A 17,816-nucleotide genomic window follows, 5' to 3' on the forward strand; every position below is an offset into this window, starting at 1 on the left:
TTCAACAAACATAAGACCTGATATTAACACCTACAAAACAACCATGGTCTAGAACCAGCACAAAAACTCAATCATTGTTTTTCAAGATAATAGGTCTCCAACAGAACCCAGCAACCCTTCTACAGTAGACTCTAAGAAATGCAACAAAGCTAAAGGAAAATACAGGACTTTGAAACAGCTATTATGAATATATTCAAGGACCTTAAAGAGAAATAAATTGGATAGTGATGTCTATGAAAACACACACACACAGTAGAATGAACACAGTGGAATGAAATGCACACAAACAGTGCATCATATGAAAATAGAAATAAACCCAAACTGAGACAAAACTTGAAAAAAAAATTTTAAGAAGTCAACAAAATCCTTAGAGGACCCAACAACAGAGTACGAGATATGGAAGGGAGAATCTTAGATAGTTAAGACAAAGTAGAAGAAAATGGTCACCTCAGTCAAAGAAAATGTTAAATCTAAAAACATCCAGGAAAAGTGGGAAACTATGAAAAATGAAATCTATTAATATAGAAACATCTGAAGGACAAGAAACTCAAGTCAAAAGTACAGAGAAGATTTTCAACAATGCCATAGAAGAAAAATTCCCTAACCTAAAGAAGGAGGTCCCTATCAAGGTACAAGAAGCATATAGAGCACCAAAAAGACAGGACCAAGACATGTAATAATCAAAACACTAAACATACATTACAAAGGAAGATAATAAAGGACTCAAGGGGAAAAGGGCAAGTAACATGTAAAGGTGACCCCATTGGAATAACAATGAACTTCTCAAAAGCCAAAAGGCCTATACAGATGTTAAACAGACTAGAAAATTACAGGTGCCAGTGCAAACAGCTATACTAAGCTAAACTTTAAATAATTATGTGATAAAATCAAATTTGAGCAGTAACCAGCTCTTCAGAAGGCACAAATTTAACTAGGCTTACAAAGAGACCAGATGCTGGTGTGAAAGGGCAGATCTGACTCTTTTCACCCCTTTCCTACTGCTGCCAAAAGCCAGCAGTATGGCAAGGCTTGCCTGTGATAGCAGCCCTCACAGTCGTTTTTTTTTGCTGTTACATTTATCTTCTAAACATAAGTACAGAACACTAAACAAAGATTACACCATGACTGTATGTCCAAGGCTCAAGTGTGCTGCAAACATGCAGGGATTACTTTGTTTCAGTTTGGAATGTGGAACTAAACTTTGTTCCTATTTCTGAATATTTCAATTTGCTGTGAGGGTCTTCATCTAATTTGACTGAGGGGAAGATACACACTTTTGAATTCTGCATGTAACAAGCACACAAACATCCTTAAAAATCAATTACCTGTCTGCAAATGCACAGTAAAACTCTGGAAAACTAAAAAAAAAAAAAAAAAAAAAAAAAAAAAAATGGGCATGAGTCTGCTGTTTTTTACCTTTTCTTGTGAGATAGTAAAATAGAAACAAACATCACATCTCTTCACTTGTAGTAATTTACATTCTCGTCATTTTTCAGACACACATGTACCCCTTTTTCTAATTTTTAAAAAAATCTGCTTTGTGATCATAGGCCCAGCTGTGCTTGTCAGTGTAATGGTGCAGTCCACACAATAATTTCCTCATGTTCTGTCAAACCCTGTCACCACATTGTTTTGTATGTGTCAGGCATCTGGCCCTTGGTTTGGACAACTCAGGTGATCTTTATTCACGATGAGAATTCCTAGGAGACACTGATGTTCAGTGACCAGTGAACTGAGTGACCACTGTCTCTGACACCTCTGTTAAGATACTGCTGTCTGTGAAAGGCTGAGTTTCAAGCAAAGCGGGCACAGACAAATACACACTATCTTGCTTGATGCCTCCCATGTACTGTCAGCAGCTCCTGCGCAGTTTGTAGGCTAGCGAATGCTCACCTTACAGATGCAAAATCTGAGATAGGATTGTGAGGCACACAAGCTGTCCCCATGGGTGTCATCTTTCTAGGATTCTGCTGCCCCTAATGATGTTTTTTGTAACAGAAAATTTTCTGTGAGTCTTAAAATTTTCAGAAAAGTCACATCCTGTAAAATACAACTTAGGCCCTGGAGTCTAGTTTGTGTCCTGAGCCACATTTTTTAACTCTGTGGCCCAGATGCACTAGCTGAGCTTGCACGTGATGCCAAGGGCTGGGTCAAGGCCTCCAGGTAGGGAGAGCCACTGCCTGCAGGGGATTGGATTAGAGGCAGGTCTGAGCCTGCGTCCTGAGGGCCTCCTTTGTATTTAAGCAGCCTCTAGGTAGCCAGTGACTCTGCAATACTGGTTTCAGCCTCTACTGGACACTCCAAATTTCAGGCAAGAAGCAACTACTAGTCAAGGTGCCCAGGGGATGAGATCCAGCTGAATGGTGCTGCAAATATGTTCCAATAGCTTTGGGATGGCTAACCCTAGACATTTTTTTTCTAGGCTTTTAATACTTGACTCCTGCTCTTTCCCCAACCAACCTTTGCTTGGAAATGGCCTCAGCTTCTTCTCAGTCATCTGATCCAAGTTTGGATGTTGAGTGGCAGGAGTGGAAGATGAAACATAAAAAAACCTACAGCCAGGTAGGTAACATAGGAACATTCCAGAGGGATCTGAGAACACAATCGTAACTGTAGGGAGTTCATGAGTATAAAAGGAGACAGAGACCAGCCATCACCAAGGACTTGCCTAAAGACACGCACTGTGAACTCACTATGGCCAGCACTGTTGATCCTCTGGGTGTGGAGAATGGCTGGCTGCGGTGTCCTGAGATCCCTCTCCATGGCTCCTCTTTACCAGTTGCTACACTCCAGTTGCTCAGCTTTTGTGGGGGGTTAATATAAAGGAAATATTATCTGTTGTATTTGTCTCTAGGATGAAGAAGGACACAGAAGAATGGTTTGGGAGGAAAATAAGAAGAAAATTGAGGAACACAATGCAGAATATGAGGAGGGCAAGGCCAGCTTTTGCATGGGCCTGAATGAATTTAGTGACTTGGTGAGGACATGCCAACTGTTGACTCTCTGTATCTTCTTTCCCCATTTTTCCAGTGTCTGTTGGTTTTCAGTGTTTTATTTGCTTTTCCATGAAGACTAATGATGAATTCTGGGAAATGATGACTTGCTCTTCAGACTCAATTTTGCCAGACCAGGACATAATCAACACACATCTCTTTAACGATATCCCTGAGTTTGAGGATTTGATAGAGGACAACACTGTGACACCTGAAAAGGACCAGGTATGACAGTGTCACATTCTCACCCTCAGCTGCCCATAGGGAAGCCAAGAAGGCACTGGGGTTCTCACTTATGTCAGTTTCGGGAACACATGCAATTCACTGACAAAGTGCTCAGCTTTATGGATATTGGCTGGAGTTGATATTTGGTTATGGATGATAACCTTTTCTTCTAGCTCATGGTAGATGTCCTGCAGGTTGGGTTTGAAAATTGGCTGGTTCCCTTGCAGGACCAAAGTTCCAAGGGAGATGCTGAGATAAAACCATGGTGCTGCATTCTTTCTAATTAATGTCACGTGTGCTTGGCTTCCAGCCAGAGTAACAGTTGTGACATGGAGGGCAACGCAAAGATAGCCAAGGAGTGAAGCGATTACTGTGCCATTGCCTGAGGAGCCTTCTGCTCCAAGATGTGACCTGCATGATGGTGATAAGGCTAGCCAGGAGAAAAGAAGAAATAACAGGGGCCTCCCCATTATAAAGGCCAGCCTGCATTGTGAGGGATACAACACTCAAGATGTTTAAGATACACACTGTTATGTGAACTCTGTTACGTTTGTTATTGTCGTGTTCACACTAATAAAACCTTACCAGTATTTTAAACCATGCTCTGAAGTCCTTTATGTTATTGATTCTCACAAGGATGTTTAAGTTTTGCTCTAGTAGACAAAGGTACACTCCATTGTCTTAAAATACCAAGCTTGATTTTAAAATGTAGTATTCTGCTTTCTTTCTGGTTTTGCTTCAGTACATTTCTTATGTAGTTAAGCACATAATTCTGTTTGGTGGTGCACCTGACTGTGGAAGTGGCATTCTGGGAGAGTGGGTGGATCTCTTCACTATAGAGTCAGTGTTCTATCCTTGATTAAACATTGTTTAAGATCATTGTTTTAGCAATAATCTGAAAGTCTATTTGAAATTTTCTAGAATTTTAATTCACATGAATTTGACAAGTGAAAATTGTCATTCAGTGCAGAGAGAATGAGCCTTCTTCTGTTCCACTGCTCTGTACATATGCTTTGTTTGCAGTGGAGCCTTGTAGGAGCCATCTATAGAATGAGGTCTGTGATCACAGGAATGTAGGCTGTGCTCAAGTGATTCTTCTGTAACCCAGCACAGCCCAGTCACGAAGGAATTTCATAGCTATGTGAGGGTACAAAATATGTCTTTTGTGTTTTTGTATAAATTTTAGAGCCATTTGTCATTTTATGAAAAAATTGGAATTTTAATAAGAAATCTGTTAACTAGATAGCTGTTGACAGTCTAATAATTCTGACACTATCATGCCAGTCGACTAGTATGGACCACATTTCCATCATCAAGCTTCTTCAGCTGTTTGATTCTTTGTTGTCTTAACGTTTTCATTGCCACCATGGTTAGGTCTATTCCTAGGTATTTTTTAAATAATAATTTTAAATTATTTTTAAAAATAGTGAATTAAATTTTTTTCTTGACTTCTTTCTAAGTTTGTAACTGACATAGAGAAAGTTATTCATTTTTTATCCTTTGACAGTTTTATACATTTATAATTAATTTAGTCATCTCTACTTCTCTTTATACTTTCTTCCTACTTGACATTTAAATGGATTTTTCTCCAGCAAACCTCCCTTCTACCTATGTCTCTTTTTGATGTGTGGCCCACAGAGTTTAATTAGGGTCATTGCATATGCCTGGGAGGGAAGCCCATTGACTAATATTTACAGAACTTGGTGGAATGTTGGGATGTTGAAATCCGTACACTCTGCGCTGGAATGTATTACTCTCAACCATATAGCAAGTGAAGCTTAAGGCCACTAATTTTCAGTGGAGCCAGAACAAGGGAGAAAGGGCGTTCAGCAGGTCCATGCTTCCTTTTGTGTAGAATGTTCTGTAACTTGATTCATGCCAACCAGAACACTTGATTGAATTTTAGGCCTCGGTGACATATAAGAATGCTGTCTATGGCAGGTCTCATGGGTGAATTTGAGGAGATACTCTTGAGAATTTACAGCAAGATCCTAAGATCATTTGTAGACAATTTCTCTCCTCTGAAAAACAACTATGTGGTTGTTTTTTGTTTTGTTTTGTTTTGTTTTTTTGGCCTTAGGGAAACAGAATATTTTGCAATGGAACATCAATTTAACATGTGATCTGAGCACCCTCATGAGTTGAAATTTCTTTGACTCACTAATCCATGAAATGAAACATTCATAAATCTGTTCTTTCATCAAATAGCTGTGATATACATGGATAGGCTTGAACAGGTCCTGAGGGAATAAGCAACTTATGTGAGAAACTTATTCAAATGCCTATTATTCCTAGATCTGTGACAATATCTTTCTGTCTCAAATATGCCTCTATGGTCTCATGAAATACACTCTACGAATGATTGAGAAAAAGAAGGTTAGGATGTGGCACCAATGGTTCTTCATACTAAGCAAGAAAAACCCAGAAGGGTACATCTAGGATATTAGAGCCCTTTCTTGGGATAACACTGAAAGCTCTGGTGAGAGGACATCTTCTGGACAAGGAACATGGTCATACATTTTGCTTGGAAAAAATGACCATATGTTCAGCTCTCTACTAATTTGTGGGTTGTAGCTAAAGGTGTCACTATATAAGACTTAGGATGGAGAATGATTAGAAAAATGGTGAGAAGAAATTCAGAGAATAGGTATTATTACAGGAGCAGTGAAAGTCCATTAAAGGAAAAGTATTTTCTTCAGATCCAGACAGTAAGAACTCCGGTGTATTGGAACCTAACATTCAATTTTAACAGGCTGATTATTCATCAAGAAGCTAGGACTACCATTCTGGAAGGTAGATCCTCCATAAGTAATGCTAAAGAATCAGGAGGAGTGATTATACCTTTAATGAGATTAGAACTCTGCTTTCCTGAACCCCAGCTCCTTATCACAGTGACTCACAGAGCTACAGCTCACAAGTGGCCTTGCTTTTCTGAATCGCTCAAAGTGTGACTGGTCCTTTCCTTTTTTCTGCCTGTGTTTCAAGCAGCTTTTAGTATTTTTTTTCTTTGTTCTGTATACTTATGGTTTTGATTATTATGTGGTGGGAGGATTTTCTTTTCTGGTCTAATTTATTGAGTATTCTGTAGGCCTCTTGTATTCTTATTGTCCTCTCCTTTAAGTTAGGGAAATTTTCTTCAATGATTTTGTTGAAAATATTTTCTGGGCCTTGGAGGAGGGAATCTTCTTTTTCCTCTATTCCTATTATCCTTAGGTTTTTGTCTTTTTATGTTGTCTTGAATTTCTTGGATGGTCTGTGTCAGGAATTTTTTAGATTTAACATTTTCTTTGACAGATACATCGATTTTTTCCATTGTGTCTTCCACACCTGAGATTCTTTCTTCCATTTCTTATAGTCTATTGGTTATGCTAACCTCTGTAGTTCCTGTTTTCTTCCCTAAGTTCTTTCTTTCGACAGTTTCCTCCATTTGTGTTGTCTTTAATTTTTCCAATTCTATCTTCAGATCTTGAGCTGTTTTGTTGATTTCCTTCACCTGTCTGACTGTATTTTCCTGTTTTTCCTTCAATTCCTTCAGCTGTTTGTTTGAATAATATTCTGTTTCTTTTATTTCATTCTGTGATTTAAGCATTTCCTCTGTAAAGGCCACAAACTGTTTGGCTGCAACTTCCTGTATTTCTTACAGATGGCCATAATCTTTTTTTTTTTTTTTATCTTCCTCTATTTCTTTAGGGATAATCTGTTTGAGTTTATCTTTCTCTAGGTCTTTACACATTTTATTTGTTTCCTCTGCTATCCTCTTCATGAGCATAGATATTAAGTCATCTTCTTGAATTTCAATTATGCTGGGGTGTCCAGGGCTACTTGCCCCTGGATAACTGGTTCTGGAGATGCCATATTACTCTGTCTTTTGTTGGTTGAGCTTTTACGCTGGCCTCTACCCATTGGGCTATCGTAGGTGTTGGGTGTTACTTTCTTGTGGTTCCTGGAATCCTGTGGTGGAGAGAATCCCCTAGGCAGGAAGATGGTTTTTCCTAAAGGAAGCCTTCTCAGCTTTTTGGGTATAGTCACTGGATGCCGGTGTTTTTCAGGAGTTGCTGCTTCTCACCTCAGGCATATAGACCTAAGTGGTAACTGCAGTCCTTGTTAGTCAAGAGGGCTCTCCTCTCACCTGGAGAAGTCCTGAAGACAGCTGCCCTGCTTCTGGGTTTCTTGCTGTAAATGTAGTGATCTGCTGCTGTAACCTGTGTGTCTTGTGGTTTGGTCAGTTTTGTTAGGGATAACTGGTCATCCCTTGGTGCAGTATCTGGGGGTTAATCTCAGGGATCCCAGGCTTTTGTAGGTCTGAGGTTGGGGCTCTTTGCCCAAGTACCCAAGCTGTAATCTGTGGTAGATGGATACCACTCTCCTGGTAACAGTAGTCTATCTGGTACACAGCAGGTTCCTGGGTTGGGCTGGTCTGCGGGGTCTTTTCCAGATATATACTGGGTGGCCTAAGTCCGTCCTCTTTGCTTTGTTCCCTGTGAGGATTTCTCCTGATAGTGACTCCCAGTCTCTGGTTACCCTGAAGTACACAGCTCTGTCTGTGCCAGAGAGCTGGGTACGCAGCAACTGTCTGTGCTTGGGGCTGGAGCCCAGTTCAGTGATGGAGGCTTGAACCTGCTGGTCTATGAGACTTTTTTCCAGGGAAAGACTGGGTGACCCAAGTCAGAACCGTTTCCGTCCTTCCCTGTGGGGTTTTCTCACAACTGGGACTCCCAGTCTCTGGTGTTTTTTTGTGCCCACCACTCAGCCTGTGAAGGTGATTGGGGCATGCAGGCATATGGCTCTGGTCTGGTGACCTAATGCCTGCACAACCGGTGATCTCTTCCGGATTCTGGCTGGGGGACCTGAGCATGGACCCGACTGATTCCCATGCCGTAGGGGTTTCCTCTCACCTGGGAAACATGATCGCTGTTGTTTTAGGGCCCAGAGTTCAGTCTCTTGCTCGCTATATGGAAAATGTTGTTCTGCTTCTCAGATGCAGTGTTCTCCTGGCGCCGCCATCTTGTCCCACCCCCGTCTTTTAACTTTTAATGATTTATTTTGTTACTTTTTTAGAATTTTAATATATTCGTACTGTACTTGTAGTATCACTCATACCCTACACAATCGTCCCTCCAGCTGTTCTTCTGAGCCACCTCAACCCAATGATCCCTTCTTTATTATTGTTGTTACATACGTATATGTACATATACATAGATATATATGTACCAATCAAGATATACAGTAATATGATACATTCTGCTGAGTCCAGGGTTGCTCATATATATATGTGTATAGGGATGATCTTATGAGGGAATCCTCCTTGGAAAAGACTGATTCTCTTGGCAGCCCTTAATTGCCAGGATATCGTCTGACATAGAGGTGGAATCTGGTAAACTTTTTCACATTCTTGATGGGAATCAACAGATGTCATTGTGTAGGTCTTACTTGTTAAGGTAAAGGTGTAAATCCCCATCATAGTTAGCAGACACTGTCTTGTAGCAAACATGGAGACTGTAGCTCGTAGAGCCTAGAAGACACTGTCTTATAGTAGATATCACAGTCCTTTTGACCTTAGAGTCTTTCATCCCCATCTTCCATAGTGTTTCCTGAGCCTGAGGTGTAGGGCTTATGTTGTAAATGTATTAGTAGCAGATGGACCCCAACAGTCTGCTATTCTCAGATTTTTGACAGTTGTGGATTTCTGTACTGGGCTCTGTCTGCTGAAAAAAGATGCTTCCTTGGTGGGTGAAAGCTAGATTCTGTTGATGTAAGGGGGGCACTTAGAAATCCTGGTTTAAGAATGTGACAGTAGTAGGTTCTCCTTTGGAGTCCAAGACCACCAAAACCTTGCATAGTTGATTTTTACAATACCAAGCATGAAATCTCTCCTTTAAATGAGGAAGAACACATATTAGTTACCTACTGGTTATCCTGAGATATGAGAATCACATTGCATGCTTAAAAGAGTCTTGCCATGATATTGCTATGGTTTGTAGGCTTTACAGCTTAGGAAAACTTGCAACTGCTTTTCTTCCTTCAGGTGTGTTGAGAGCTAATCTTCAGTTAGGAGGCTTTTGGGTCAGTTCTAGCTCAATTCCTTCAAGACTTGCATCTAAATTATTTGTTATTTTCTGCAATAGCATCTTACATTCAAGTTCTAGGAAGGAATTAAGGGTAATGAAAATAGCCCATATTGTTTAGGGAGTGTCTTGGACTACCCTAACCAAACAATTCAAAGGGAGGCTTCCTATGCCTGACACTAGAGTTTTAGTTACTCTATGGATATCTGGAGGAGTATTATCACTACAAATGATTCAGTGTCACTTAAATTGCTTAGGTGTGTGTGTGTGTGTGTGTGTGTGTGTGTGTGTGTGTGATAGCCTCTGTGCATGTTCCTTGTCATGAAGTGGCCCAGCCATGAGACATGAGGGAATGCCCACAGTCAAGAACATGGCAGCAACCTTTATATGGGGCAGAAATGACTACCACATGTGTATATTATGTCTCTCCCATAATCTTTCCCTTCTGAAGTAACCTTGCTTGGGTGCAAGGGAAGCCAGAAGGTTTAGTTTATTATAAAGAAACTATCATTCTATACTACTGGGGAGTTAGAAAGTGTTAGGCCTCTCTGAGCATGAAACTTCATACTCTTTGTCTCAGCAGGGGGTTCTCAGGGCTACAAGGTTAGGAGAGTCTGGTGTCTCTGGCTGAATTCCTGAATTAACCAGAATTAATGGGGGTGGTGGGGAGCATGAGATGTCTCCATTTGCCCTGAGCAGGGGTGCGCAGACCTTATGAAGCTCTCCCATTGTCAGATAAGGTATCCCATAAACAGGATCCAGAAACCAGGCAGAAGAATCAGAGAAAGCTAGCTTTTAAGAAAGGCTAATATGACTCACAAAAAAGAGAGGCCTCCACAGTCATTAAACCAAAAAGAGAGGAAGTTGCTTTTTTCTTCTTTTAGTATGGCTGTTCACTGGTGGGGGGGTGGTTCCTGGATTCAGAGTGAAGAGCCTAGCTATAGTAGTTGGGGTGAAATGGTCTTTCTTATCTTGCTGGGGTCTCCAAATGTCAACCCTGAGATTTGCTGGAGTAAAACCAGATTTACCATTTGAGCCAAATTTGAAGTAAACTTTTAATTAGATTCTGACCAGGATAGACTTTGATCAGAACCATTCCCTGAATTTCCCAGCAGAGTGGCCCTGAGTCACATTTTGCAGGGGCTTATAAGAACCAACCCATAAGCCACTGTCTGTTCCCATGAAACTTTGTTATCTCCAAGAACTACAACTCCCAGCATTCCAGAAGGCTATTGGGAGTGTGGGGCTCATGGGCTAACTTCAATGTCTTTTGTTAACATCATTTTATTTAAAAATGAAGTGTGTACAGGGGTCCTCTCTGAGACTGCTTTTCCAACCAAGGACTGTGCATGGATATAACCTAGAACCACTACTCAGACATAGCCCATGGTAGCTCAGTGTCCAAGTGGGTTCCCTGGTAAGGGGGACAGGAATTGTTTCTGACATGAACTCAATGTCTGGCTCATTGAGCTTCCCCTCCCCCCTGAGGGAGGAGCAGCCTTGCTAGGCCACAGATAAGACATTGCAACCATCCTGAAGATATCTGATAAGCTAGGGCCAGATAGAAGGAGAGGAGGACATCCCTTCTCAGTGGACTCAGAAGGGGGCAGGGAGGACATGAGGGAGGGAGGGGAGGATTGGGAGGAAAAGAGGGGAAAGGGCTATAGCTGGGATACAAGTGAATGTATAAAATTATTTAAAAATAAAAAATATTTTAAAAATGGATTGGTTGTTTAGAGGCATAATTTGTAAAGCAGGATAACCAAATTGTGTGAGTTTTAACAAATACTGACTTTGGAGATATCTTAGAACACATCCATAAGCATTACTCTTAAGGCCTGTGCTCCTTGTAGGATTCAAGGTAAGCATGTAGGCATTGTCCTTAGATCTGTCTATGCTATATTTTATTTTCAATCCACTACCACCTTTGACCAAGAAGCTATTTACAACTGATACCTGCTGGAAAAGGGAAAATAAGTTTTTCCAATGGAGTATCATTGGAGATATCAACCACACTCCAGGGAAAGCCGCATACCCAGGAGTAGTTGGCCAACAAACACACATAGATACACACCTTCTGAGTGTGTGTGTGTGTGTGTGTGTGTGTGTGTGTCTGCTTTTTGTTTTGTTTTGTTGCTGTTGTTTTCTTATTGATTTTTTTAGTTCATTTCCCTGTTTTGATCTTCAATATTTTTTTCTGGACTTTTAGAGAAGGGGAAAAGAGAAAAAGCAAGAAATTGTGTAAATAGGAAGGTAAGGAGGAGGAACTGTGAGGGCCTGCGGAGAGGGGAGGATGTGAGCAAAATATAATGTATAAAAAGAATTTAGATTTAAAAATAAAAGTTTAATTAGTGTTTTGGCTTCTTTCTGACTTGTTACATATTCTTTTCAGTCGTCACGTGCCTAATTTCACTGGAAGACGTGACTTTTGGAAAGTGTTCTAGGAGATAAAACACTTGTGGTGGCTTTTCTTACTATAATGTCAACATTTGTGTTTGTGTCTCCTTTCCACTGGGACCTACCCAGGGCTTATTCATCCCAGCTGATGCATTTCAGTTCCAGGGAGAGCTTGGCTTGGGTGTTAAGGCTCTGAGCTCAGGACAGACACATAACCTAACAAAGAATTCTATCAACAGACTTTGTTGCAAAAATTCCTTAATTTGTTATCATTTGTCTAAGGTCAATGAATGTGCTCAGGGTTGCCTCCAGTTCTCCAAAGTTAAGAATGTGAGGCCCGTACACCTGGACGCCCACTCAGCATGCTTTTGCCTGCCTGATTTGTCTGCTTGATACACCTATCCTCAGAAGTAAAACTGCTTTGCTGAACTGCTTTGGATCATGTGGTCATTTTTCTGATGCCTAGGCACATTTCTAAGTGCTTAATGCACAAAGAAAGGATTTCTTTCCTGTGACCCCATGTCTTGGGGGTTGGTTCTCAGCATGGGAGGTGCAGCCTACTGCCATATTGCAATAATCAGAGTGTGAAGGCACTTCCATCCCTGGAACTCACAGATCAACTCATCAGAATCAATACAGGTATAAAGGGCCAGTGCAAACACACTGTGATATTTCAGCTTCATGTATGATCCAAGGGGAAAGGCAAAAACACAACCCCTTGGTGGTAGGAATATCCTGGAGATTGCAAATGTGATTAAGACCCATGTTGTAGTAACTGTGGTCTCTATAACACTGATTGGTTGCAGTGTCCTGTCAGGCACCTAGCTAGAGAAATAGGAAGTGACTTGGGAAAGGTGCAAATACCTTCTACATTGAATCTAAGGGAGGTCGAAATCACAGCAACTTCATATGACAGAAAGTGATATGGATGGATGCAGTCAAGGCTTAATAGTGACTCACCTGTAGCCAAGAAGGGCCACTGTGACATTTCACAAGGGAAAAGGAGGGTTTAAAGCCTTGACCAAAACATCACAGACATAGGACAAGGGTGGTAAATGAGGCTTCTTCTTTGGTTAAGGGGACAGTCAGATCTGATATCAATAGAATTCCCACAGATTGCCCTTTTGGGCCCATACTCCAGTACTAAAAAGATAATTCTTGAGAAGGGGAGGAGAGAAACTACAAGTTACTAAATACTGTTGCTTTATTGAACCATATTCTTAAACCAGTGGTCTTTTGAACAAAGGAGGGATGGGCCAAATGAAGATTGAGAATCACTGTTGGTCAGGAGGACATAGATTATGCCATTTGCTGGAGGAAGGGACCTGTTACCCACCTACTTTCTGTAGAAAGCAACAAAGCAGAGTGAGTCAAGCCTACCATTCAGACAGGATCTCATGGATGCCCTCCCTCTGTCTCTTGTGTCTGGAGCCCCAGCACATGAAATGCCAGCTGCAGCTACAGTTCAAACTCATGCCATATCCCTCCTTCCTCTTCCTGGAGATCTCTGACTCCCTCAGGCCCCTGAAGCCTATCCTCCTCTGGGTCCCTCAGGCACCAGAATTGAGATATGTCTTCAGTGTTTGTAGCTGACTATCTACCTATTGATCAGTTTAGCTGTAAAGGCATTACCCTTTACCACTCAATTATGAAATAGACTGATCTAATAGAAACAACATACAATCATACAACGTATAGAAATACATTTAAAACAATTACTTCTGTAATGTTCTATTCAAACAGAAAATTCAAAATAGTGCTAATGTGTAATGAAGTTAAACTATATTTGGAGTAATAGTCAGTAAATGAATGAATGAATGATATAGACAAAGAAGGGGAGAAGAGTATCCAGGTAGAGTTAGATGAAAGTGAAATTAGAAGATTAAAGAAAATTCATATGTTTAGATTTATTAATCATTACAAACACAGACAAACAGAAAGTAGTAGTTACACTACGTTGGTAATTATCATGAACACAGAATGACAAAAAGGAAAAAACACACATAATACCAAGAATTTCTTTCAAAAGAAACCAAAACCAAAATTTGCATTTAATCCATAAGAGGAAAGAATGGGAAGTAGAAAACGATGAAGGGTATTTAAATCTGTCCTTTGCAAACTTATGCAACCTGACAACTAAAATGACAGCTGAGAAAATTAATTACCAAGAAGATCCAAGAAGGCACAGGTTTCATGGCAACACTTGAAATCAAGAGCAAGGGAAGAAAGCGAAGTCTTGTGACCCCTCTGGAAAAATATCTCCCCTCACATAGTAGTGTATTCTACATTCCAAGGGGGAAGCACAGAGAATAATAGCTGTTACCCATGGTGTGATGTGTGTATCCGAGCATATGCCCCTTCCCCCCCCCGTGTGTGTGCGTGTGTGTGTGTGTGTGTGTGTTTCATTCAAAACATGATACAGAGGAGGAAATAAGATGCCTCTATGAAAAAACTCTTATGATTTTGTCCATCAGATTGAATGTTCCTATTCTGTAAGAAATGATATTGGTGCCTAAGTATTTTTGGTAATAAGGTACAGACTCTGTGGGCTCCTAGGGTGAAATGCTTCTGCTTTTCCAGGGTTTCAGACCATCATTGAATCATCCATTTTGCCCTGCCATGGTTTTATGAAGTGAAAGTGTTCATTATGATGTACAAGTGAGCAAGTAGTATACTTTGGACAACTGTGGCAGCCCATTTGGAGTTAATGGCAAATTGGAGTGTGCATCTGAGCAGTGGAATTCAGCCTCTTGGCCCTGGCTATAATCTAAACTTTGCTGTCTGAGAGACTGACCCTGGCAATTCTACAGCAGAGTACTCTTACCCTGAGAAACTCTGTGCAACCGTGGTAACCAAACAGCAGGTTCTGTGTAACCTTGAGTGAGCCCTCAGATGTTTTGACCAAGTAAAATTGCCTCTGTGAGAAACTGCCTGTACTTTTCTGCTATATAAGTATTGGTTTTACTATTATTAAATTGACACCTAGATCAGACCCAAGACTTGGTGTCCTTCTTTGTGTCACCCTGTCTCTGTCCCCCTAGCCCTCACTTATGTGGTATTCAGGTATCACCGTAGGCCAGTGACAGACAAAAAAACTGATAATGAAATTACTCAGTGCTTTGTAGTTGGCTGAGACCATTTGAATAATGATAAAATAAAAGTGAAAATGTGTAGGAAGGAGGAAGAACTGAATGATTTTTAGACCCACTCATCTTCAGTTTTGGCCAAGAACACCTAGGTAGCAACAAGAGAAGGGGATAAGTATTAATTTCCAAGACTTCTTTTTTAATTTATTTTTTTTGTGCATTGTTGTCTAGCCTGCATGTATGTCTGGGTGAGGGTCTGAGTTACAAACAGTTGTGAGCTGCCATGTGGGTGCTGGGAATTGAACCCCGGTAATCTGGAAGAGCAATCAGTGTTCTTTAACCATTGAGATATATCTTTAGCACCCCATTTCCAAGACTTATTTTTTGTTTGATTAGGCATCGTCCTCTTGAATGTGCCCTTCTAATTGGGATAGTGGAGTTTGCCTACTCTTCTCTTTCTGTGTCCAATATCACTGGTCAATAAGATGCAGAGTGATGCAATTATTTCTACAAACCTGTCCAGGACATTGGTCTTTGTGAATAAACAAAGTGTCACTGTCACTAAATGTGACCCCAAGTTTTCTGGAGTCATATCCCCACAGTTTGCATAGGGGCTTAAATCTGTCAGAGATAGAATATCCCAATAGTTTCATACCAAAGAACTAGTCTTTAAATTAGAATATAGCAAGAAAGTAGGTAGATGTCTTTGGATACCAGCAGGAAGTTCAAAATTAGACAGTAAATTTAGTCTTACTCAGAGAGCCCCAGAAATGAGGAGTGAGTGGATTTACTCTGTACCCATATCCATATATGAGCATCTTGTACTGAGCAGAAAGACAGGCAAAATAGATTTGTCTCTATTATTTCTAGTCAACTAACTTTTCAATTCATGAGAGTCATTAGGTGGCATGAACCCTAAAGCATTTCACTGGCTTATCTGAGCTTACAGTGTGGTTAACTTGTGCCAATCCCAGAAAAGATAGAGAGGGGGAGAGAGAGAAAAGGCAGAAATGTCCACATTCCCAGGGAGGCTAGGTTCTTCATATACTCTCAGAAAGAATTCATGAAAAGTCCAAACTAATCAATTGAAAAGCAAATTTTATTGTAGATCAAATAAAACCTACTCTAGGAGTTGGGGGAGGATCTTTAAGAAAGAATCAATTTTATGAAATTTTCTTAATGGGATTTATACAAAATGCTGGGGGAAAATAGTGCATACATTGGTTTTTTTTTATTTTTATTTTGCTAATGTCATGTCATGTGACATGGAGTATGATAATTTATTGTCATGAGAGCATGCAGAAGGTCAGAAGCTGATTTTCTTTTGAAACAAGCAGAGTTTGACTGTTACTGATTGTGCAGCATGTTAGTACATGGTATGTAGGCTATAGGTCACTGCCTTCACATCTATTTCAATTTGTTGGGTTTTTCCAATTATATTATAATCATTATCATTTATTACAATTTATTCAATTTGTATCCCAGCTGTGGCCCCCTCCCTCTCCTCCTCCCAATCCCACCCTTCCTCCCTCTTCTCCATGCCCCTCTTCTAGTCCACTGATAGGGGAGGTCCTCCTCCCCTTCTATCTGACCCTAGCCTATCAGGTCTCATCAGGACTAGTTGCATTGTCTTCCTCTGTGGCCAGGCAAAGCTGCAACCCCCCAGAAGGAGGTGGTCAGAGGGCCTGCCACTGAGTTCATGCCAGAGAAAGGCCCTGCACCCCTTAACTAGGGACCCCACTTGGAGACTGCGTCTATGGGCTACATCTGAACCAGGGTTTTAGGTCCTCCCCTATGCTCAACTATACAACAAGGACATTTGCTCAATCATGTTCATAGCAGCTCTATTCTTAATAGCCAGAATTGGGAAACAAACTAGATGACCCTCAACAGAGGCATAGATACAGAAATTGTACATTTACATACTGGAATGTTACTCAGCTATTAAAAACAAGGGAATCCTGAAATTTGCAGGCGGGAACTAGAAAAAATCATCTTGAGTGAGGTAACCCAGAAACAGAAAGACACATGTGGTATATACTCACTCGTAAGTGGTTATTAGATATATAATACAGGATAAACATACTAAAAACTATGCTCTTAAAGAAGCTAAACAACAAGGAAGACCCTAGGGAAGATGCTCAATCCTCATTGAAAAGGGCAAACGCGACAGTCATTGGAAGTAGGAGAAGACAGGGAACAGGACAGAAGCCTACCACAGGGGGCCTTTGAAAAACTCTACTTATCAAGGTATTGAAGCAGAGGCTGAGGCTCATAGCCAAACTTTGAGCAGAGTGCAGGGAATCTTATGAAAGAAGGGGGAGATAGAAAGACTTGGAGGGGACAGAAGCTCCACAAGAAGACCAACAGAACCAAAAAACTGAGCCCTGGGGGCACTAAAGAGAATAATAATATGTTGTTTTAAATTCTACCCTCTATCTTTTCTTTTTCCCTGTCAGTTATGATTTCAAGACCATTCACACTAAGTGTGAAACCCCTCTCAATATGTTACTTGTTTTGATTCTATGACAGAGGTCTCTGTTTTATCTTTTGATTATTTCATTGCCAGCTGCTCTGGTGTTGGGTCAGGTTTGGTCCCATTTAAACCAAATGGAGCACCTTTCTTCATTGAATGGAGGTTCATTTCACAAATGTCTTCTTTAGGGAACCCACTGGGGCCTTGACTAGAAATAGTGACTAGCTCTGATGAGAGAAAGTTGCCTGCTGAAGTGAGAAGCATCACCTCTTCAGAGAAGCCACATTGCATAACAGTTGTACGTGGGTCCATCAACCAAATGATTTTCTGTGCTCTGGGGCCATTAGTCGGGATCATTATCATGCTCACGCCAACTAGTGTTTACAAGCCAATGGGATGACACTGTATATGTTATTCACAGAATACAAGTAAGCCACAGAATTCTACAGATAAAGTCACCTATTGAAGCTCTAAAACTGAACATGGAGCATCGAGTCAAAGGACATACCTGTGAATGCAAGCTTACTAGAGTCACACAAGGTAGAACGGTCACTTACTATAAAGCACTTGTGGC

General features: G+C 40.7%; 1 protein-coding gene across 1 annotated transcript in view; it reads left to right on the plus strand.

The window, feature by feature from the left end:
• Positions 1-2,466: 2,466 nt before the first annotated feature.
• LOC132652870 (testin-2-like) overlaps positions 2,467-17,816 on the plus strand; it is a gene marked incomplete at its 5' end in the record, with an annotated part of 67,094 nt that continues 51,744 nt past the window's right edge. Inside the window, one exon of the mRNA XM_060378804.1 lies at positions 2,467-2,562. Within this exon, the coding sequence (XP_060234787.1) occupies positions 2,467-2,562 (96 nt within the window). The remainder of the gene's footprint in view (positions 2,563-17,816) is intronic.

Source organism: Meriones unguiculatus, chromosome 3 (genome assembly GCF_030254825.1).
Source record: "Meriones unguiculatus strain TT.TT164.6M chromosome 3, Bangor_MerUng_6.1, whole genome shotgun sequence".
NCBI classification, from domain to species: domain Eukaryota; kingdom Metazoa; phylum Chordata; class Mammalia; order Rodentia; family Muridae; genus Meriones; species Meriones unguiculatus.